At 42.3% G+C, this 20,878-nt stretch overlaps 2 protein-coding genes across 9 annotated transcripts in view; both read right to left on the bottom strand.

Moving 5' to 3' along the window:
• mmp28 (matrix metallopeptidase 28) overlaps positions 1 to 8,822 on the bottom strand; it is a 34,448-nt gene extending 25,626 nt beyond the window's left edge. Inside the window, exons 1-3 of the mRNA XM_085795456.1 lie at positions 8,528 to 8,822; positions 6,343 to 6,413; positions 4,484 to 4,683 (exon numbers count right to left, since the gene is read on the bottom strand). Of these exons, the coding sequence (XP_085651582.1) occupies positions 4,484 to 4,683; positions 6,343 to 6,413; positions 8,528 to 8,671 (415 nt within the window). The 5' untranslated portion in view covers positions 8,672 to 8,822. The remainder of the gene's footprint in view (positions 1 to 4,483; positions 4,684 to 6,342; positions 6,414 to 8,527) is intronic.
• A 208-nt stretch (positions 8,823 to 9,030) lies between these two features.
• taf15 (TAF15 RNA polymerase II, TATA box binding protein (TBP)-associated factor) lies at positions 9,031 to 17,411 on the bottom strand. Of its 8 annotated transcripts, none has more exons than XM_085795445.1 (16): positions 17,238 to 17,411; positions 16,329 to 16,353; positions 16,064 to 16,097; positions 15,890 to 15,959; positions 14,702 to 14,765; positions 14,171 to 14,433; positions 13,921 to 14,080; positions 12,162 to 12,196; positions 11,569 to 11,601; positions 11,319 to 11,428; positions 11,020 to 11,149; positions 10,825 to 10,938; positions 10,673 to 10,742; positions 10,486 to 10,571; positions 10,148 to 10,301; positions 9,031 to 9,489 (listed from the first exon to the last, which is right to left on the bottom strand). In XM_085795445.1, exons 1-16 carry the CDS (start codon positions 17,245 to 17,247, stop codon positions 9,450 to 9,452), a joined length of 1,398 nt encoding a protein of 465 aa, XP_085651571.1. In that variant the 5' UTR covers positions 17,248 to 17,411; the 3' UTR covers positions 9,031 to 9,449. The 8 variants fall into 8 exon arrangements, with proteins under 8 accessions (XP_085651571.1, XP_085651575.1, XP_085651572.1 ...); XM_085795449.1 differs by having other exon boundaries at positions 14,270 to 14,433; XM_085795446.1 differs by having other exon boundaries at positions 14,702 to 14,762.
• Between the last annotated feature and the right edge of the window lie 3,467 nt (positions 17,412 to 20,878).

The following is a 20,878-nucleotide window of genomic DNA, read 5'->3' as shown; positions in this document are numbered from 1 at the left end:
ATTATCATGTAAATGTTACGATGTGCGCATTTATGTCGTCCTGTCTGTCATAAGAGATGACGGTTACGGGACACGTTTGTGTCACGGACTCGCGGTGGCACAGACACAGCTGGTCACAGCTGTGACACTGCACTGGCCCGTCCGCTCTGTCCGCTCTGATCGCAGGTTTGGTTTCCAGCAGCGGTGAGGGAGGCAGAGAGCCTCCACTCTCCCTCTAACAAGCTACAAGTCATTTTTCTAACTCACAATTAGTCTGAAGCTGGTAAAAATGAAACACAAGGTAAAAATCCTTGATAGTTCTTCTGCCCTGCTCCGCTGATCAGAGCAGCGTCCCTAGCAACGGCCCGTTTTACTTAGCAACGGTCTGTTATACAGAAATAAAAGACCCTAAATGCAGAATCAGTGAGTAATTAATAAGAAAGTAATCAAAATGCAGAATTCAATATATCCATGTTATTAAAAAAAAGTGAATCCCCTCTTTTTGTGAGACTTGTCACAGCCTATGCTGCCACTGATACAGTAGACTGCCTGCAGTCAACTATTTATTCCGTCTATAACTTTACGTCTTTTGGGATGGAATAAAACTGCAGTCCGGGTTTTTTTTGGCGACTGCTATCACAGTCAACAGCACAATATAATCCTGGCATCTTTCAAATAACGTCAATTTTCGGTCTCTTGCTGATTTCCTCCTACTACTCCACTTGTTCTGGTAACGTGACGCTGTGATCTGTGCCCAGATCGCCCTGATTCGGACACAAATATGGCGGCGCAGAAACACAGTGACGTCATGTGAATCTAATGAATTGAGAGTGAGGAGTCACGTGACGATGGTCGGCCATGATGGAAGGAGACGCTATCGGTTGCCAGGGGCAACGTCATCAGAACAGCACAGAGACGGACTAAATTCTAGCTCTTTTTTGCGCCAACAGATCAACAAATTACTAGAAAGAATAAGGAGAAAGTAAATCACTGAAGCAGTTTTTAACACAGCAGTGATTTCCGGCATTGTAAAACAGTAAATTACGGAGTAGACGATTTTGTTTTGCCCATAGACTAGTAAGGCTGTTGCCACCGGAATCCTTCCATCATGGCGGAGAAGGGGGGCGGGGCTCTGACATGGATGTATTGGGGCTCTGAGCTGTGACGACAACTCCTCACTCTCAATAGGCACACCCCTCGCTTTCAATAATACACACGATATGTTGTGAGCCTCCATCGTAGTAAAGCCCTCAGATCTAGGCTACTCTACATGTAATAACTGCGCGGCCACCTTGTGGCTAAACATCAACTAGGCTACACTGAAGTCATAACTTCATAAGTTCTCATTTTCATTATGAATAGCCTACTATTATTGTTATTTGAAGCCGTGTCAGTCTTGACTGTGGGTGATGGGGTCCTCTATGTCTGCTAGTGTCTGTAGCCTACAGTAATATTTTTGTCGACATTATCAAATTGAGGAACTTTTATTTTGAAGGGCACAGGGCAAGGAAGCACACTAGCCAATCAGAGGACCCGCCCACCCACGGAAACAAAATGTAAATTCGTTTTGTTAAATAAGAACCAAAAACGAGAAAACGAACTGAAATTTTGATTTCCGTTTTTTTTTCCCAAAACGAAAAAACGGCTTGTTTCTGGTTTCTCCTATGTCAATTATTACCAGAAAACAGACTGATAAAACGTACCTTGGTCGTTAATGTTTATCTGTAAAGGATCCTCAATGATGCTATTAAAGTGGGTGATCTAGAAATGTCCTTAAATTATTGAAAACATCACACTTGCTCATTCACCAACAATGCAGAGATGTCGGTTCTTGGGCGCTTTTGCAATACCCATATTTCTCCACCAGGAGGCGCTTCCATTGAACCAATGCGTGTCGTTACTCTCTTTTCCAGTGCTCTAGATATGAGGAAAGTTTTCTCCTCGGCTTACAGCAGAGCAGAGTGACTGACAGACCCGTGTTTCAGACCAAACACTCTATGTAAGTGATTCCCGTCGGAAGATATAACTATTTAAGACTTATATTAACACAAATATTCCGCTTACTTCTGCTTGAACTTCACTCCACTGAGGAAGCATTGTCATATATCACTTACAAAATCTCTTCCCAGTCCATCAGCCCACATAGAACATGGCTAAAAACAACTGGAGCTTTCAAATCAATTGTTCCTACTCCTAGTGTGAGGAGTAATTAATGGTTAACCAGAAAGAAATGCAGGTATTACTGGCATTTTTCCACGGCTGACTCTCATGCTCTTGCTCTAAACGTCTGATCCAAACATAAGACTCGCCCTGTGAGCATTTCTTTAAGCCTCAGGCGGAAACATATCTGCAGCTTCTGGAGGACAAAGCAACGTGATGTTGAAGGTGGTGGTTACACAATGGTACAATGCTGCTATGACAATTAAATTATTATAGTCTACCACTAAGCTACTTTAGTGGATATACGAAGCCAGATCTGTGAGAGGTTTGACCAGAGGGTGTAAAGATATCTGCCATTAACGCAGCTCTTTGTGTAATAATACTGCTGCCTGTCATGTGAGTCATGTCTGGGACTAAAATAATGACAGAGTTGTTTTCTTACACCAGAGCAGGCTGTCATCCTGCCAAGCAGTCAGTCACTCAGCAAGGTAGCCACTTCTTCAGCCAGTGGAGATATCTGGCCATAGCCAGCCCGCTTGGCAAACAACATAATCCAGTCAGTCAGTTGTGGATGAGTTCACCAGAAGGAACATGTCAGGTACCGACATGAAGAGGCAGCGGCAAACATCAGCCGCCGCTGCATTCCCTGAACATTAGCCAACCTCATCAGTGACAGAAAGGAATGCAGAGGCTTCACACTCCATGAGGCTGGAGGCGCAAGGAGAGAAATGACAGCACCAGAGACAAACAGTAGGAACTGGAGTCACAAAAACACAGGACCTAAGCCACATTTACACACACTGCTCCAAAACTACAGCAGGATCCAGATCTGCACCAAGAATTAGACCATTTTTACGTGTGCTGTGGGCTCTCTAAGAGGGTTTCAGTGAAATTGCAGAATCGTGGCTCTGAGGACACCGCCCCACAGGGTTACTAGCATGACTGCACACTCCAAGTCATAGATATTGATATCAACATAAAACATTATAAAATGGACCATCTTCCATCCATCCATTAGCTCCGTTTGGTTGTGGGTTAGGGTTGGAGCCAACCCCAGGTCATCAGTCTAGGGCTGACATGTATAAAGACAAACAACCACACATATAAGAGCTTTATATTCACAATCAATATAATGTGCATGTTTTTGGACTGTGAGAGGAAGTTGCACCAAAAGAAAAGTGGTAATGATCATGTATGGTTGTTTACCATCAAATACACAAACAAGTGCAACAACTCCTTCTAATTCTGAGAGATTTTCCGTAAAGCACCTTAAACTGGGAGGTCAGGACCTTGTTCTCAATTACTGCAAGAAATCTGGATGGCTCAACTGCACCGTTAAACACTTTAAATCCTGCAGCCTTTGGCCACTTGAAATTGCAGTGGTCTCCTCGCTGATGAATGCCTTTTTTTTTTTTTACTGCACTCATTATATTAGAAAATGAGGATAATCTCCAATAAGAGCCCCTGCGATTTTCTAAAGATATTTAAGGGAACAATCAAACTACACAATTAAGTGGCAGCATTGGTCAAAAGATAAACCATCTGCCGTTTGAATTATTATGGTCTTTATCTGAATTTGAGGGGGAGATTTTTTTTAAATTGTAGCTTTATAGAGGAAATTGTTCACAGATGTCCAGAGAAAAAACTTGTGGCAGAGTTGAGCTCTTTTTACTTTATCTATTTTCTTTTATTTGCTCTTGCTTTTAGCTCTGTTTTTTGTGTTTGTTTGTTTTCATTCTGTTTTACGCTTCTCTTTTTTTTTTTTTTTTTGTTATGTTTTGTCTTTATGTAAAGCACATTGAGTTGCCTTGGTATGAAATGCGCTATATAAATAAAGATGCCTTGCCTTGCCTTGCCTTGTAGGATATAAAGCTGCTGTTTGAGGATGACCTGACATCTTTCAAAACACAGACTGTGAGGCAACATCCAGTGGGTTCAACGGGATGAAACCAAAACCTGCAGAGGAGAATGTAGCTCCTACACTAAAAAGAATGAGGTTTTATTAAAATTATCAAGTAAATATGATGTGAAAAAAGATGCACAGACTTGTGTGATTGCAACTAAAGAGCAGGAACCATCCAGGCTGACGTGCGCGTGCAACATCACACAGCAGCTTTAATTACAACCCTGAGCTCAATTTGGTGCTTTAGTTTAGGAGGGTGGACACTCCCAACTAACTGCTGTGTCTTTATGGCCTCCCCACGACAGGACAAACAAAACCTCCACTTACAAGGGAACAAATCACGTCGGTTTCTTTAAACACCGGAGGATGTTATTTACATACTCAAAAACACACATATTAACGTTAATGTGTCCTCTTGCAGTGCAGCATAGGTTGCAGTACCTTGAGCAGTAGAGCGCTTCCTGCGGCTCTGACCTCGTCCTGCAGCGACCCTTTTCCCGGTGAAGATAGTGTCGACTCTCTGAGCCCAGATCTGCTGGCTGCCCTCGTCTGACACGCCACACCGCGGCTCCGACATCTGCCTCAGGGTGGCGCCGTCAAGTTCACCTGTGACAGGAAGCCGGGACAACCACTGGAAATCCCTGCAAAGAGAGAGAGAGGGAGGGAAGGAGGGAGGAAATGTTTGAATGATGCTCTTCCTGAACAGGCATTTGGCTTTTCAATCATGCCAAGAATCTGTGATTCAACAGGAATTCAGAATTGAATAGAGACCCTGCACCCAGTCCGAGAGTCTTGACTTCACTGCTGTTGTTTGCAGCATCTCAAAGCAACGCAATATCAAACAGGATTCAGCCAAGTTTATAAAGGTTTACTGCTTGATAAAGACAGTGAATGAAAGTTCTTGAATGTAGTGTGGTGTGATGAGGTCATGTTGGGATGACTTTTAGTTATTTATTCACCAGGAGCAACACACATCAGTTGATATCTGGGGGATCCAAATGTATCACGTCTTGGGGCGGTGCGTGGCGCAGTGGTTAAGGCGGCCGCCCCATGTCGAGGCTACAGTCCTCAACGCAGGCGTCCCCAGTTTGAATCCCGCGTCGGGTAGACCTTTCCTGCATGTCATTCCCCCTCTCTCTGCCTCCCCCTTTCCTGTCCATCTCACTGTGCTGTCAAATAAAGGCAAAAACGCCAAAAAATATACTAAAAAAAAAAAAAAAAAGTATCACGTCTGGCTGAATGGCTCGATACTATAGATCAGTGGTTCTCAACTGGTGGGTCGAGACCCAAAAGTGGGTCGCGGACCCGTTCTGGATGGGTCGCGGACTGCTGGTCAAAAAAGTAAATAATATTTAATGCACATTTGATGTTGGACATGTCTTTTATTTTGAAAAATAACTTATATTGAAAGGCACACGAGACACGTGAACACATGCAGTTGTAATGGTCCTCAGTTTCTTATTATTTGATCCATTTGCTCTGAATGCAAATATATCAGCTTCTTATTAATGTGGCCTGAATGCAGTGAATCTTGTTTTGTTTTGTGGGTCTTTATTTTGTGCAATTTGATATTTATTCACTTTTGTGAATATGCTCTGAATGCAGAGATGCATTAGAAGTCAAATATATCGTTTTGTTGGTCTCCATTTTGTGCAGTTTGATATTTTTTTATTCACTTTCATACATGCAGTTGTCATGGTCCTCCTCAGTTTCATTCATGTGCTCTGAAATGCACTTTGCTCAATAAAGAGCAAAATGAGTTTTTAAAGGCTTAAAAAAAAATAATCTTGGTTTGAATTCTATAAAAGTGGGTCGCGACTTAATGACCATGGGAAAATGTGGAGCCCAGAGTGAGACTAGTTGAGAACCCCTGCTATAGATGCTGCATGTCAACACTGTATGTGCTCATCAACCAGACAGTTAACTAACTGACCCATCACTCAGTCCAAGCAAAGCTTTTCAATCAGTTTCCATTACAGTACAGTCGCCGTGTAGGCCAGAGGGCGAGGTTCTTGAAATTCCTGCACAGTTCAGAGAAGGTTCAGGAGAGGTTTCCCAGTGCAGAGGTGAGGGTGTGTTTTACTGCCCTGCACCGACGCTCGGCCCCTAGAGGCTCGTCTCCTGCTGAGACCAGACCACCCTTCCCCCTGAGGAACACTCTCCACACAACCAGCTGACTCAGAGTGGCAAAGTGCATCATGTCACATTTGTATGGCTTTTGACGTGCGCACTATGATGTCCACTATTCACTAATGGAAAAAAAAAAAAGTTTTATAAAGATGAAGGGCTGAATCACCTACCGGATGGCAGACTGCACCTCCACCGCGTTGTGGTTGTCCTGATGGAGGTAGCCGTACTTCTCCAGAAAAACCTGCCATTCAAATCATAATTGTTAACAGTGCTTCAGAAATGTTCAAACAAAACAGAAAACTCAAGCGCAAAACCTTTTTGCTCCATCACTGCTTCCAGGTGCGTCTTTGTAAAAAGTTTGTAAAATCACGTTCTGGATGAAGGTCTGTTGGTTTTATGGACCAGAAATCCCAGAGTAACACAATGCATCTCATAAAAACACACTGGTGATTTCCCACACAGGTAAAATGTCCCGTGAGGGAAAAGAAAAGTTATAAAAGTCTAAAGATATTTTTCCATTTGTGCTGGATGTGCTGTAGGTTGCCAGAAAGGGTGTACATGTCTGGACCACCCGTAAGACAAAGAAACCCTTGGGGGTCCCCCTGAAAATTCATAGTTATTATTTCACAAGAATTTCATGTAAACATGAAATACCGTACACACAAGTGTATAATGACTTTGAGGCCTAACACCCTTGAAATGTAGTAAAAACCAAAAAGAGAACCAACAGAGTTCACGGCAGCAGATGTTGTTGCATTGTGGTTTGAGATTAGTTATGTTGATGGTTTGATATTACGATCCGTCAATCATAGCCCTTCGTGTATATATAGCAGGTTTCACGTTCAGACAACAGCAGGCGCAGCTATGATTACAGATGTGGTGAAGCTGGGATAGAAATTAAACTTGAGAAGATGACAGCTGTGCTTGGGCAAAGAAGAGTGCGCAACAGAAAATGTCCCTTTGTCCCATTGCAGTGAAAAATGCCAGAGGGCTCTGGTTTATGCAAGAACAAGAGGCAAGCTGTGGAAACACATGTAAGAGCTTGATGGTATATGGTCCTACAGCTTTGATGGAGATAAATGTGCAGCCTATGGAAAGACAGGTGTCACATTAAACTAGTGCAGTACACAAAGTTAATGTGACTGTGAAATCCCCAAACACCCAGAGACATAAATGACTGTTTTCTTTTATAAGTGATCTTGGCCTATTTTACCGGTATGCCACTATTTACTAAACATGTAGGACGATCTAATTAATCCTCAAGCTCAGAGACATATTTCTTTATGACAACTTTTAGTTAAATCTTTGAATATCTATGCAGCATTTTTGATAGCTTCAAATTGATTGGTAAAGGTAAAGGTAAAGGTACTTTATTTGTCACATATACAGCTAGTACAGTGAAATTCTTTCTCTGCATTTAACCCATCCCTGAGGAGCAGTGGGCAGCCACGGTGCAGCGCCCGGGGACCAACTCCAGATTATGAGCCAGTGCCTTAAGTCAGGGGCACTGACTGGAGGATCAGGCTAGCTAGCTGGTCTTTCTCACACACACACACACACACACACACACCTTGTTTTCATGTATCATAACAGCAACATAAACCAGTGTTTTCATCTACATGAGATGCTGAGAAAACACAAATACATAAAAACAATCCTTTCTTTAATAGACAAAGATACAGTTGTATCTCACAAGGTGGCCTAGTTCATGTTTGTGGTTAGTTAGTTTGAAACACCCATCACAGAAACTCAAACAGCCTTATTGGGGATATAGGAGAAGTGGTGCATATAAATGTTCTGTCTTCTACAATCACAGATCAACTGTAATTATCTGTATTTTATATAGAGGTCGCAGTCACTTTAAAGTTATGCACTTCTCACAAAAAGTTAGGGATATTCGACTTTATACAGTGATAGACCTATATCATGACAAACATCACAATAAAAAATGTAAATGTCTCAATAAGTTGTCATGAGACCAAACGACGTCCACTTCTCTGCCTTTCAGCATTGAAAAGTTCAGAGCAGGTCAAATTAAGTTCACCTCTAAAGGTGAATTCTGAAATTTCATCTGAAAACTGAATGCTTTTGTGAGGAGTGCATTTGTAAACTCATTTCTCACGTCGGCAATAAAAGGATCTTGAATGACTGAGAGCTATTAGAGGATGTCCAAGATCCCAGACCTAACATCAGGGTTATGACTACTCTTATTGAAAACTGTTTTTATTTTCTCCAGTGTCCATCTGGCACATAAAGTTTTGCCTCAACAATGGAAAAAAAAAATGCTGCCGTAAGTTTAGATAAAGCGTTCACCGCATGCGGCTCTGCAGTCACTGTGGGGGCTAACGGGAGTACCTCAGGGTCCGGGACTAGCGCTGATCCTCCGGCCGGCTGCGCGGTGATGAGGGCGCTCACAGCCAGGACCCAGGACCAGACCGCCCTCATGTCCCGTCCGGCTGGCCGCGGGTGGTGGCGATGATCCGGAGCTCGGCGGCTCATTGCGGGACAACAACCAGGCGCTTACCGAGCCGCTCCCCGCGGTGAACATGTCTGCTGAGCTCTAGATAGTTTTTTCATTGTCGAGTTTCCTTGCTGTCAGTGAGAGAGAGCATGCTGCCGCTCGCCTAACACCTCCATCCCTGCACAGACTGACAGCAGCGAGCCAAGCACCCCGGGTGTTACCGAGGAGGGAGGGAGGGGAGGGCCGGCACCGCCCCCTGCGTCCGCCTGCAGCTGAGGGCAAAATACCAGGCAGCAGACTTCTCCCCAACTGCACATAACCACTGGATCACAAACACATTTCTTGTCTTGAAGCATTTGAAGTGATGATGGGGTATAAACTCACACAAGGCAGGGAGAAAAGATCACAGTTTTTAATATCATTTTGGAAAAAAAAAATCCAAGTAAAACATTGTAATCGTTCATACAAAACAATGGTATGAAGTCTACCTCACAAAACATCCGCAACTAGAATCTGAGAGAAAATTAAAAAGGATGTACAAAGAAATAGAAAAAAGAAAAAAAAACAACAAACAAAAAAACATTTGACCACATGCCAACAGCTCCCAATCAGCCCCTTCACCTCAGCTCAACACATGCTCCCCTCACTCACAGATGAACAGTAATAGATGGGATGCACTGGCTACAAATAAAAGGTACATAAATCAGAATATCTGATCTATCCCCTTTCTCCGATCCTTTTTTCGCAGGTTTCCCAAACTAAACCCTCCCTCCACGGCGAACTCAAGGGCTGGAATGGTTTCCATCTGTTCAACGCTTAGTATGGCCGGTCTCTTCTGTCGTCTCTGCGGTCGCCTCTGTGGGGAAGAGGAGAAAGACTTGTGTTACTGCCAGTGTTTCTTTTTTGAAGAAGAAGACCAACATTAACTTTTGTCATTCAAGGAAACAATCTTGGCAATATGGTACCAGTATAAGTACCATCACGTCAATATTTTTAGGCCTATATGACGACGCACTATTTTAAATCTTCGGTTTGCTATGTTTACATCTCTGCTTTGACAGTTGCCTTTTATGAGCTAAAGCCTCAAAGCAGGAGCTGTACTACTGACAGCATTGGTGATATTGAAATGCCATAAAATAGGACTGGGAAGAGTATAATACTTCCTGACAGCCAACACGCATAGACAAAACAAAACATTTTGTTTTGATGATACCACCTGAACTAGGCAACGGAAACTTAATTCAACTCTCCAAGATCACTCAATGTGCAGATACCGGGTATGAAATTGGTTTAATGCATGCTATCTGTCCTTTGCATGTAGTATGAAAGTGGGACACAGCATTTGTCTTATGGTTACAGATCCAGGATCGTTTACTCATCTCAGGCGAGCTACACCCTCTTCTGGTCACAGAACCAAACGGCATCAGCAAAGACCCACACATCTTATAAACTTGCAGAGGGTAGAGTTAAAAAAAAAAAAAGGTAAAATGAGCAGAATTAAAATATTGACAAACCTTCCACCCATCTTGTAGCCACCACCTCCATATCCTCCTCCACCACCGCCGCCACCGCCTCCATAGCCTCCACGGTCTCCACCACGGAAACCGCCACGGCCTCTGAAACCACCGCCTCTGTCCCCGCCAAAACCTCCTCTGCCTCCTCCGCGATCTACAGTCACAATTATGTCAGTAAAACAATTGAGACAATAACAACAGGGAAAAGACATCAAATCATTCTGTCCCATTCAGTTTCTTAAGATATAATTATGTTGTGTTTCAAAAGTATCTTTTAAGGATGGTGAACTGGTAGAGAGCAGTTCAGAAACAGCTTCTCATCAAGTCCAAGCCCTCACCTCCAAATCCTCCGGCATCTCCTGGTTTAGGTGCTCCACACTTGTTGCACTCTTGCCGCCTTGCAAAATTCATGTTTCCACAAGAGCTGAAGGGAAACGAGGGACATTTTTACATAAACTCAACATCACAAACGGGGCCATAATGAGCACCTTTCTGATATGCAACATGAAATCCTGATTTACAAACCTGTTGGGACAGGGCCAGTCGCCTCCCTTGATGTCAAAGTTGGGTCCTCCACCCCCACGACCTCTGAAACCTTAAAAAGCAAAAAGGGCTATTAATTTACAACAGAACAGCAACATCCCACACAAATTGTCTTTATTTCGCTGACTACACACCTCCTCGTCCTCCTCCTCCTCCTCCTCCTCCTCCTCTGCCACCGCCTCTCTGTGTGAACTCAGCTCTGCGAGTGGCAAATGATACTTTGATGGGTTTGCCGTTGAACTCCTTGCCTGAAATTGAAAACGCGTCAGTGAGAGCCGAGCTTTGAACTTACTGGGGAACTGGACATGTGTGCGCGCCAGCACTCTTACCGTCAAACCAGTCAATAGCTGCTTTGGCAGAGGGTGGGTCATCAAATGACACCGTCGCTTCTCCCTTTGGCCGCCCGGTGGCCTTGTCAGAGTAAATGTTGATCATCAGCTGGCCGGTCTTCTTGTTCACCTGTGTGCACAAAAACACACTCAGTTCTGTGCATTTCTTTTTTTTGCCAGGTATTCAAACTGGTTTGATGCTACTGGTTCAAATAAAACTGCACAGTGACAGAGGCTTAAGACATCAAGAGCAGTCACATGGACATGTTATGTTTTATGTATTTGGACTAATTTGATACCTTGATGATACCAATTTGCTTGAAGAAGTCGCCAACTTCCTGAACTGTGGCATCTTCTCCCAGTCCCTGAACAAAAATGGTGTTGTTGTCGGAGTTGTCCTGCTCTCCGGCTGTGAAGAGAAGAGACAAAACGTCAGCAACAATATCAGGATTGACCAAACTATTAACATTCAGAGATCAGGTGGGGTATTATCACTCCGATACCAGATTACAGTTATTTTTATTATGCACTTCTCTAAGCTGGCCTCACCTGGTTCATCCCTTGAGCCGTAGTCTCGAGAGCCTGTAAAACAAATGAGAGGATGGAAGAGAAAACATGAGGAAGATGCTTTGAAACCATCCTTACTGTTTCACAGAGAAAAAAAATCATCACTTCATCCCTACCAATGCATAATGATTCAAAGAAAATTAAACAAAGTCCATGTTTACAGCTCTCTGATGGGTGTTTTCATCCCGTTGCACCACATACCAACACCTGGCAACAAGAACAAAACTGTTCTGTTTTCTTTCTCTTTTGGAGCTTACACCAGAAATGAAAACCACCAAAATGTCTCCAGTTTTAGAAAGACTTCCTTCTTCGTCCTGGGAACACCTTTGTCATTTACAATCAGCCCTTGTCTTCATGCAACAGTACCATTATTTTACAACTCAGGCTCCATGTTCTTTACCATATCTGAAGTCATTTATGAGAAATCCTGCTAAGAATAATAGGTTGAGTCCCTTGGGATCTGGACATGAATATGGTGGCATTCACAGAGTTTTTTTTTTATCCCCCTCTTTTTCTTTTTGCTAACTCAAGTTCTTTCTTCCCCCACCGACACAGTTCTGATGCTCGTCACTTACCACCGTAATTTTTGTAGCCACCACGGTCACCACCTCTGCAGAGGAAAAATTGGAGATATGATGGCTTTTCCTTTGTCCCAACTGAGAGCTCAAAGCTCCCCTACATCCCCATCAGTATGCACTCCTGCCAGGGTGTGCGACTATGGTGGAAATGTCTCACACGAGGAATGTGTTAGTCTTTGGCATTAGAGATCAATGAACAGACGACTAGGCAGCTCTGACTTAACAATCTGGCAGACGTGTGAAGACAATTATGACATGTCACTGGGTCACCATCTACAAAACAATTTGATACTTTTTTTCCATTTACATGACCAGAATGGGTACGAAGAGCCGGAAAACCAGCTGAATGTGGATTTTTTTTTTTTCTTTAACGTGGGAGGCCAAATTGATGTGAAGGAGTGTATCAACAGGTAAGAAATCTTCCACTGAGTGCGTTTATGAGATCCTTTAACTGAGGTCCAAGTTTTAGTTCAACCACTCTGAATACCTGTAGTATAAAATGTAGATCCATGTTAACACAACACACATGTTCGCCATTGTCAAATATACAACACTTGAATGAAACCTGTTGAATGTGAAGCAGCTGAGGATGTGGCTCCAGGTCTAAGGGCATCGTTTCAGAGGCATTTCCTTTGTTCAAGAACTATTTTATGGTCCTCAGAGCACAAGAACACACCAAAGACGAGTTTCTGGCAGTTTAAAAAAAAAAAAAAAAAAGTTTGGCTGCTGGAGTTATTTTGATAAAAAAAAAAAAAAAGCAGTACAACACAAAAAAAAGGCTTTGAAGGCCAAATTGCAAAAACATGAGAATAGCTGATGCCTGCAGTGAAAGGTTGTCACTGCTCTACGGATTTATATGTTAAATGTATAACAAATACTGTACGTAGTTACAAAACATTATACCAGTACGTTTCACGTGTCAGAGTCACCCAGCATGTAGACTCAACTCCAAGCCAAAGCCGATCTCCAAAAAATAAAAAAATATAATTCAAACCCATTGTCTTACATTTCTGAGAAACACAGGCAGATGGGCACCTTAGCTACTTCTCCAAAACTGACATGTGCTACTTTTTGCAGGTCCTAAAAATCGAAAAGGGCCCATTTTCAAACGGAGGAGCACAAGTCTTGATGTGCAAGAAATCTTTCTTTCTCCTTGCAGAATCACCAGTTTAGGTAAAACTCTGGTTTTACTGGCTGTTCAGTTGCATTGTGGAAAAAAGAACAGTCCCATTGTCTGGGATGAGGTGGCTGCACAACCGTTTCTCTGGTGCCTTTAGAGCTCCTATTTGGTCAGACATGTTCAGTCTCCATGTATTTACGTAATACCTCAAAGACGTCCACCATGAATGGATCCTCTAATTAACCACAACCTACGGTACATGCGAGCAATCATGTGATGATTTTAAAAAAAGCAGCATGTCTCTTGTGTAGAAATTTCCAGGTGAATCAAAGTTTGAATAAAGAAATTCTGACAGGGTTCAGGCAACTGGAGCAAAATGCAGAGGGGTGGTGAATATTATCTACATGATTGTGACAACTATGAAAGAAAAGGAAAAAAAGAACAAACAAAACAAACCAACCAAAAATAAAAACCACTAAAGTTTGGGGATCTGGAGCACAAAGCAGATGAGTGGTGAAATCAACTATGTGGATGTTTTTTTTTAGTTGACGAGTGATGATGGGGTGAGTGACAACAAGTCATGTCTCATTTCAGTGTATTGAGGTACCTTGGGGGCAGTGGCACTGTGCAACTTACCCCATACCAGGAGGTCCACCTCTTCCGCCACGGTCGTATCCGCTGCTGCGCTCATATCCACCACGGTCATAACCACCACGGCCTCGGCCTCTATAGCCGCCTCCGTCTGACCGGTCGCCTTGGTCACGTCCAAATCTCCCACCCTGACCGCCACTTTCACCTGATGCAAAGACAAGACTTTATGGAATATGTGCACACAAGCGGACACAGGTGTGGTCTCTATATGGATGGAGGTGTCAGTTATTCAAACCTTCACTCCATCTTCCATAGCTGCCACCTCCTTGCCCCTGGCCACCATATCCACCACCACCACCACCACCTCCACCACCACCACCCTGTCCTTGCCCACCGTAGGAACCTTGCTGTCCGTAGCTGTCTGCTCCTTGCGCCTGGCCACCATAGGATGCTTGCTGTCCATAAGAACCTTGTTGTCCATAGGATGCTTGCTGTCCATAAGAACCTTGCTGTCCATAAGTTGATGACGTTGTTGTTGACGATGACTTGTCGCCATACCTTCAAAGGGTTTTAGAAAAAGTCGTTACATTTTGTAAAACGGAGACGCCAAAGACTTTGTAGACTTTAGGCAGGTCACACAACTATGGTAATGCTAGCCACAAGGCATATTACAGAATACTGCATCAGTTTCCAAGCTATGTAACAATATGCAGTGCATTCTTGATTGTAACAGGCCATGGCACATTAATAGAAAAACAATTTCAGTGAAAAATCACATCACACGCTAACCACTGTTCAATCGGCACTTCAAAAACTAGTAACTTACCCAGATGAATCCTGTCCATAATTATCAAAGCTCTGTTGCTGCTGAGTCTGGCCATAACTATCTGCTAAAAACAGAGTCAACAAGAAATTTAAAATAAATTAAAAACATATCATAACTGTTCAATTCATTGTTTTGAATGTGATCTTGCATGAAATTCAACTACAAATATCTTTCTAAAATCAAGAGACTAGAAAAAACAACTCATTTTCTGTGGGGCATATTCTGTATATCTAAATTATATATCAGGGATGCAAACGGGTCAGGACCAAAAAAGAGAGGAATTGTCTGGCGTGGGGGGGGTGCTCACCATTAACAAATGATTACATTACAATATCATGGAAAAGTCAAGTTCCAGTAGTTCAACCCCCCAACCAAGTATTGATTGATTGATTATAGACATAGTTTTCAGAAGGCCAACATTTCTATATTAAAAATGCTTTTTTAAAAAAGATCCTTTGCAATATTTCAATTTTGGAGATACTGAATTTTAGGTCTTCACTGAATGTTAGTCATAATTATTACTATTAAAATAAACTGAATAAATAAAGACATGGGATGTTTCATTCAGTGTGTAATGGACATATATATATAATGTGTTAGTTTCACTTTAATTGAACACATTCTACATCGCGGAGGCGACGTCTTTCCACGTAGGGCTTCCTTCACCTCTGAAACGGGGCAGAGCTCCGTGGAAAACACCTGCCTGACACAGCAACGTAGGGAACCGTGCATGTCCGCGGTGCACAGCTCCACAGACATGCACGGGGGAAAAAACAGCGTCGCCGTCGCACCGACTGCACGCGGATACGCGCCGCTTTAACGAGCGCGCATGTCGCGTCTATAATGGAGGTCGGCTGTTATCAGTGTAATCAGAGGCAACCATGAATGAGTTCGCCTCAGTTTCACGTGATTGTCACTGTCAGCCTGTTAGAAAAACATTTTACTGACCCCAGCTGAGACGCTGAGACCCCCCCTCTCCCCCCCCCCCCCTCCCAAAAACAAAAACTCTTCGGATCTGAACGATTCACACAAGTCACCTAATTGGTCATGAAAAAAGCGAGTTTCGCTTTTCGGCGCGCTGTTTGCATCCCTGATATATACACACAAATATGCATTTCTTACACCTAATGTTAACTGTATATATAATTATCAATCAACACATCACTCTGGTTAAAACTAGTGTCACACCTGGTTGCTGTCCATAGCCACTATAATTCTGTCCCCCATAAGAGCCGCTACCATTTCCTTGTCCATAACCCTGTCAATGAGAAACTTAAATTAGACAAGTTTCAATAATAAAAAAAAAGCTCATTTGAAATCACAACACTTCCAGCCAACAGGCTAGATCTTAGATTGTCTTACCTGTCCACTCTGTTGGCCAGTGTATGACCCATAGCTACAGAAAAAGAAAAAGAAAATAGCCTTTTTAGCAGATTGTAAGTTAATTCATTCACTCTCATGTGGTGGTATTAAATTGTCTCAATTAAGGCTGGCCAATATACAGGTTAATATTAAACTTCAATTGGTTTTTGACAGTTGTGAGTTTATGCGTGTGAACCACGTTTTACTTAGGAATATGCACAACGGTAGACCAACAAATAGATAATTAATGCAAGTTTGACGTTACCTTTGTGAGCCACCATAGCCCGAGTCTGAAAGAAAAGTAGATAAACTTTATTAAAAGACACGTCCCAAAGAGACGTCCATAGCACCATAGGAGCACGACAATTGAACTAAACTGAATTAAGTTTTTTGTGTTTGAAGACCTTTCGCCCCTTATTCAAGTGGCTAGTCTGATAAAGCCGCTGTGAATAAAACATGAGAATAAAAGGAAACTGTATTTTTTCATTATTAAGATTTAACGGAGGAAAAAAGTGTATATTATATAGATGAAGGTTACTGAGCAGCCAGTAAAACTCAGCAGGCTAAAGTCGTATGTATGGGTGCAGTGGGACAGGCCCGTCAGTCACCACGCCAATGCTACAGTAAAAAAAATGGCGGTCAAATTTGTGCTGGCTCGGGCTACATGTTGAAACGAAACCAACTATGTTTGCGTCTTAAACGCTGCTCACCATCTGCACTGTGTTAAACCACGGTATTAAACAAGGTAAAACGGGTTAAACAGCTGGTCTTGGAGGAGCTACAGTGGTTCAGGTAGTAGCACAAGTGTGTTTCGTTGAGCAGGGAAAACAAAAGCATCGGTGTAAACAAAGGAGCGTTGATCAGACACCTGGAGCAGCGTCAGCCGCGGCCAGGCCCTGCTCCGTCCGGCGTACGTCTTTACGCGTTTTAATGACCATCAATGGGGGGTAAGTTAACAAAATACACATTCAAAAAGTCTGTGATAATTGTAAAAAACCGTTTGGTCAACTCATCACAGAGCTAACTTGGCTGTGCTAAGGAAAGACATCCATGAAGTAGACGGCGCCCTCCGTCTGGCCTCGCGGTTAGCAGCTAAGTTAGCTCGCGTGCTATTTGACCTACTTTTCAATATTCACAACGAAAAAAATGACAATGAAAATGCATGCAGACTTACCGGTGGCCATTCTGTACTGGTGAATTGATACAATACAGATATTATTTAGAGTTTAAAAAACAATCGATGAGTCCGGTTTGTTCTGATTAGCTGATAAAAAACCGTAGCCGACAAGTACGCAGGAGAGAACAAGGGTGCACTCACTGCGGCACTTCCCTTATGCAACTTCTTCCTCGGCTGGTGTAATCTCGCTGCTCTAGGCCAGCGCTCATTCACACTACCGCCCCACACCGGTTCACAGCGGTAACGATGAGTAGTAATGTAAAAAATAAATAAATGAAACCTACATAGGCAGTTCAGACTAAAATTTTGAAACTAAATACACAAATTTGAGGTCCAAGGGTGATCTGTAAAGACAAAATACCATAAACAGTCTTGCTCACTGGCCAAATGCATGTCATTTTTGCCATCTTTTTTTTGTGCCCCCCCGCCCCCCATATTTATTTATTTTTATTTGTTTAATTCTGTTTTTTACTGTGTTCTCAACTTTTTAACTGTGTTTCTGATGAAATTTGTAGCTATCTTTTATATGGTGAGCAATTTTCCATAAAATAATAAAATAATAAAGATTTATTGTACTGTAGTGGGACCATTTTTCTCCTTGCATGTTATGGAAAAATGGTCAAACTGATCTTCAAACCAAATCAGATAACTCAAGTCAATGTTGCAAAATCACATTTTGCATTCAAAACATCTGAAACTCATATCAGACAAAACATTGTGTTTCAGTGAAACCTGTGTGCATGCATATATTAGAAAACTATTCTAAAACACAGACAGACAGGTCATGGGGTCTTAATCAGCACACTGAGTGTCATTACTTATTTCAGTTTAGTAAAACTTAGTCAAAACTTAGTCATCTAATCAATTTTCTGATTATCACTAGTTTCCACATTCTGCACCACAAAGGAACAATCTAGAACTGCACGTCATAACTTGGATGTAGAGGCAGATGGTTCCGCTACAGTAGAGGTGATTTCACATTTCACACAAACACACACACACTCGTCGTGTCATTGTGAAACTTTGTGAGAGCAACTCTAGAAAAATAAAAGATGGAGAAACAGAGAGCCAGACACTTCTATGACGACCTCTGTAGCATCTATCAGAAGGAGATCAGCAGCCTCTCTGCAGAGATAGAGACTCTTCGGCAGAAGAACCATCAGCTGCAGCTGCAATACCAGACTGAAATCACAGCTGACAGGAAGGAAAAAGAGGTCATGCACGTGAAGTTGCAGGAGCTTACCAATGTGCTCAAGACAGCTGAAGCCACATCTCAGGAGAAGGGAGCAGAGACAGATTCCTGCTCTGCAACAGCGGAGGGACTTCCTCCACAACTTGAAGCTGAAGAGCTGATGGTCACCGCTGAGCTAGCCGTGGCCAGACAGCAGCTGACGGATCTGAACCAGCAGCTCGAGGCCGAAAAACACTTGAGGATGCAGGTAGAGGCAGACAAACTGGAGGCTGTGGAGATTGCAGATATTCTCTTTGCGACAATTGAAGACATAAAGGAGGAAGGTTTAGCTCAGCTCAGCTCTGAGAAAAGCAAACAGGATCAGCTGCATCATGAAATCCTGAAGCTGCAGCAAACACTCCAGAAGGAAGAAGAGCTGAGAGTGCTTGCAGAAGCTGACAGCGAGAACATCGACTTCCACTGCCAGCTCCAGATAGAGAAGAAACTGAGGATGGAGGCAGAGGGGAGAAGACGAGAGGCCATTAGAATCAGCATGGCTCTTTACCAGGGTTTGGAGGAGGCGCTGACAGTGACAGAGAAGCTGGCAGCCGAAATCCAGACGTTCACTGACAGGCTGAGACAGGCAGGGAAGAACCAGGAAGCTGTGGCTGAAAACGCCAAGGAGCTCGCTCTGGCTCTAGAAAGAGAAATGGCTCTGAGGGTTCAGTCAGAGAGATACGAACTGGAGGCTTATGAGTTTGTGGAGGTTCTCCAAAAGCAAATCAGACGACGGAGAAAAATTAACGCTGCCAGGACATGGAGTTCTTGCTGGAGCAGAAGAAGAGTTACCCAGTGACAACCATTAGTCCTTTCTTTGTCAAATAAATAAACAAACAGCCCTCTGAATATGCACAGTAAATACTATAAAGAATACAAGTAAAGGTTTCACTAGTTTTAGTTTGCACAATATAGGTCACTTTAACTGTGAGAGCATTTTATTAAAACACTTGACAAGGACACTGTATGTACACAAACCTCTAGTAATGACAAAAAGAGACAACTTGGCAAAATTATTCCAATTTTATTAATTAAAAAAATCATGCCTTTAATGCATTCAAACACAAAGTGGAATGACAAAAAAGTGACAGCACTGGGTAAAGTGTCTCAGATGAATTGGACTTTCTATTGAAAATTTTAGTAATGAAGGAAAAAAAAATATTAAAATGATGCAAGACGTAAAGTGAAGCATAAGGATTTAAATGCTGATGAATACATAAGGCAGTATTAGAAAGGCACAGGCTGCACTTTAACTGGATGGCCAAACTCCACATATAGTGTGATGAACGCTGATTGACAGATGCTGCAAGACACAACCAAATGCTTTGATATGTCCAGTTATCTTCTCTCTAACTAGTGATGCATATGTAATTGGTTAGAAAAAATGAAAACACAAATAATGCCAAACAGAGGTGGTTGCCAAGACAACCATTTTTCATGGAAGTGACAATACATTGAGTTGAATTGAATAACACTCTGTTTTCAGATGCATATAAAATAATCTACTGCCACATTGGAGGCTAGATCTGGTTTTGAGTCTAACAGTTTACAAATATTACAAGGTACATACACAATCATTGTCCTCATGTTTAAAGGTAGGCATGTATGGGAAACAAAATGCAAATCCTGCCATTCTGTTTTTTCTTTCAACAAATGATCATCTCCTTTGCAAAACTCTCAAAAGTTTACCCTCACTGATTATAATGAACAATTTATGCATAAAAAGGCAAAACCCCTTGTCAAAATACAAAGGTAAACATAATTGTACCTATGACGCCAGTTTGTTATACCAAACATTTTTCTTAACAGAATTTTAATACAGTTTTTAAAACATTTAAAGTATTTTGAGTACTTACAAAAGTATATTAGATCAGCTCTGGGTTAAACTTAAGTCAGCATCCTTCCATGTCTAAAGCTCTCGAGTGTTAACGCTGCCACAGGAACACACAATGCTCATAATAGTCACTTAGACCAACAGTATGATGTGATATTATCTGCTGTAGTAGTGCAATCTGTTAATCAGTTGGATGAAAAGTTACAAAACCCTCATGATGAGCTTTCTAAATTTACACTGTAAATGGATTATGTTCACAGTGGAATTACATTATGTACATCCAGAGGTTGGGATTAGAGCATTTCTGTCCCACTAAACAGATGGATTTGATTTTCTACTATTCAGAGTCTTCATCCATTTAAAGAGCTGGACAGCCAAACTGAGAAACTCATCAGTATAAAAAGAAGAGTCAAATCAAAATTATATCTGAAAATAAGATGAGTATTTCCTGCTTTCCAGTCTGCAGGTTCCATCCAATCTGAGTACTCAGAGTTGCAGTCGTACACCCAATTACACTAATTTATCCATTCATATGTATCCCTTAACCGTCTCTGGAAACCACACCAGGTGACTGTT

This window comes from Trachurus japonicus, chromosome 13 (assembly GCF_045865225.1).
Source record: "Trachurus japonicus isolate A0001 chromosome 13, Traja_1.0".
Lineage (NCBI taxonomy): Eukaryota > Metazoa > Chordata > Actinopteri > Carangiformes > Carangidae > Trachurus > Trachurus japonicus.
The sequence above is the reverse complement of the archived record's forward strand: the minus strand, read 5'-3'. Positions and strand labels throughout refer to the sequence as shown.

What these genes read in the sequence shown, in the direction of transcription:
- taf15 (XM_085795445.1), bottom strand. An exon ending in AGCAAATTGGTATCATCAAG is followed by an intron (nt 11,150 to 11,318) that starts GTATCAAATTAG and finishes TTGTGCACACAG; the next exon opens with GTGAACAAGAAGACCGGCCA. An exon ending in AGGAGGAGGAGGACGAGGAG is followed by an intron (nt 10,743 to 10,824) that starts GTGTGTAGTCAG and finishes TTGCTTTTTAAG; the next exon opens with GTTTCAGAGGTCGTGGGGGT.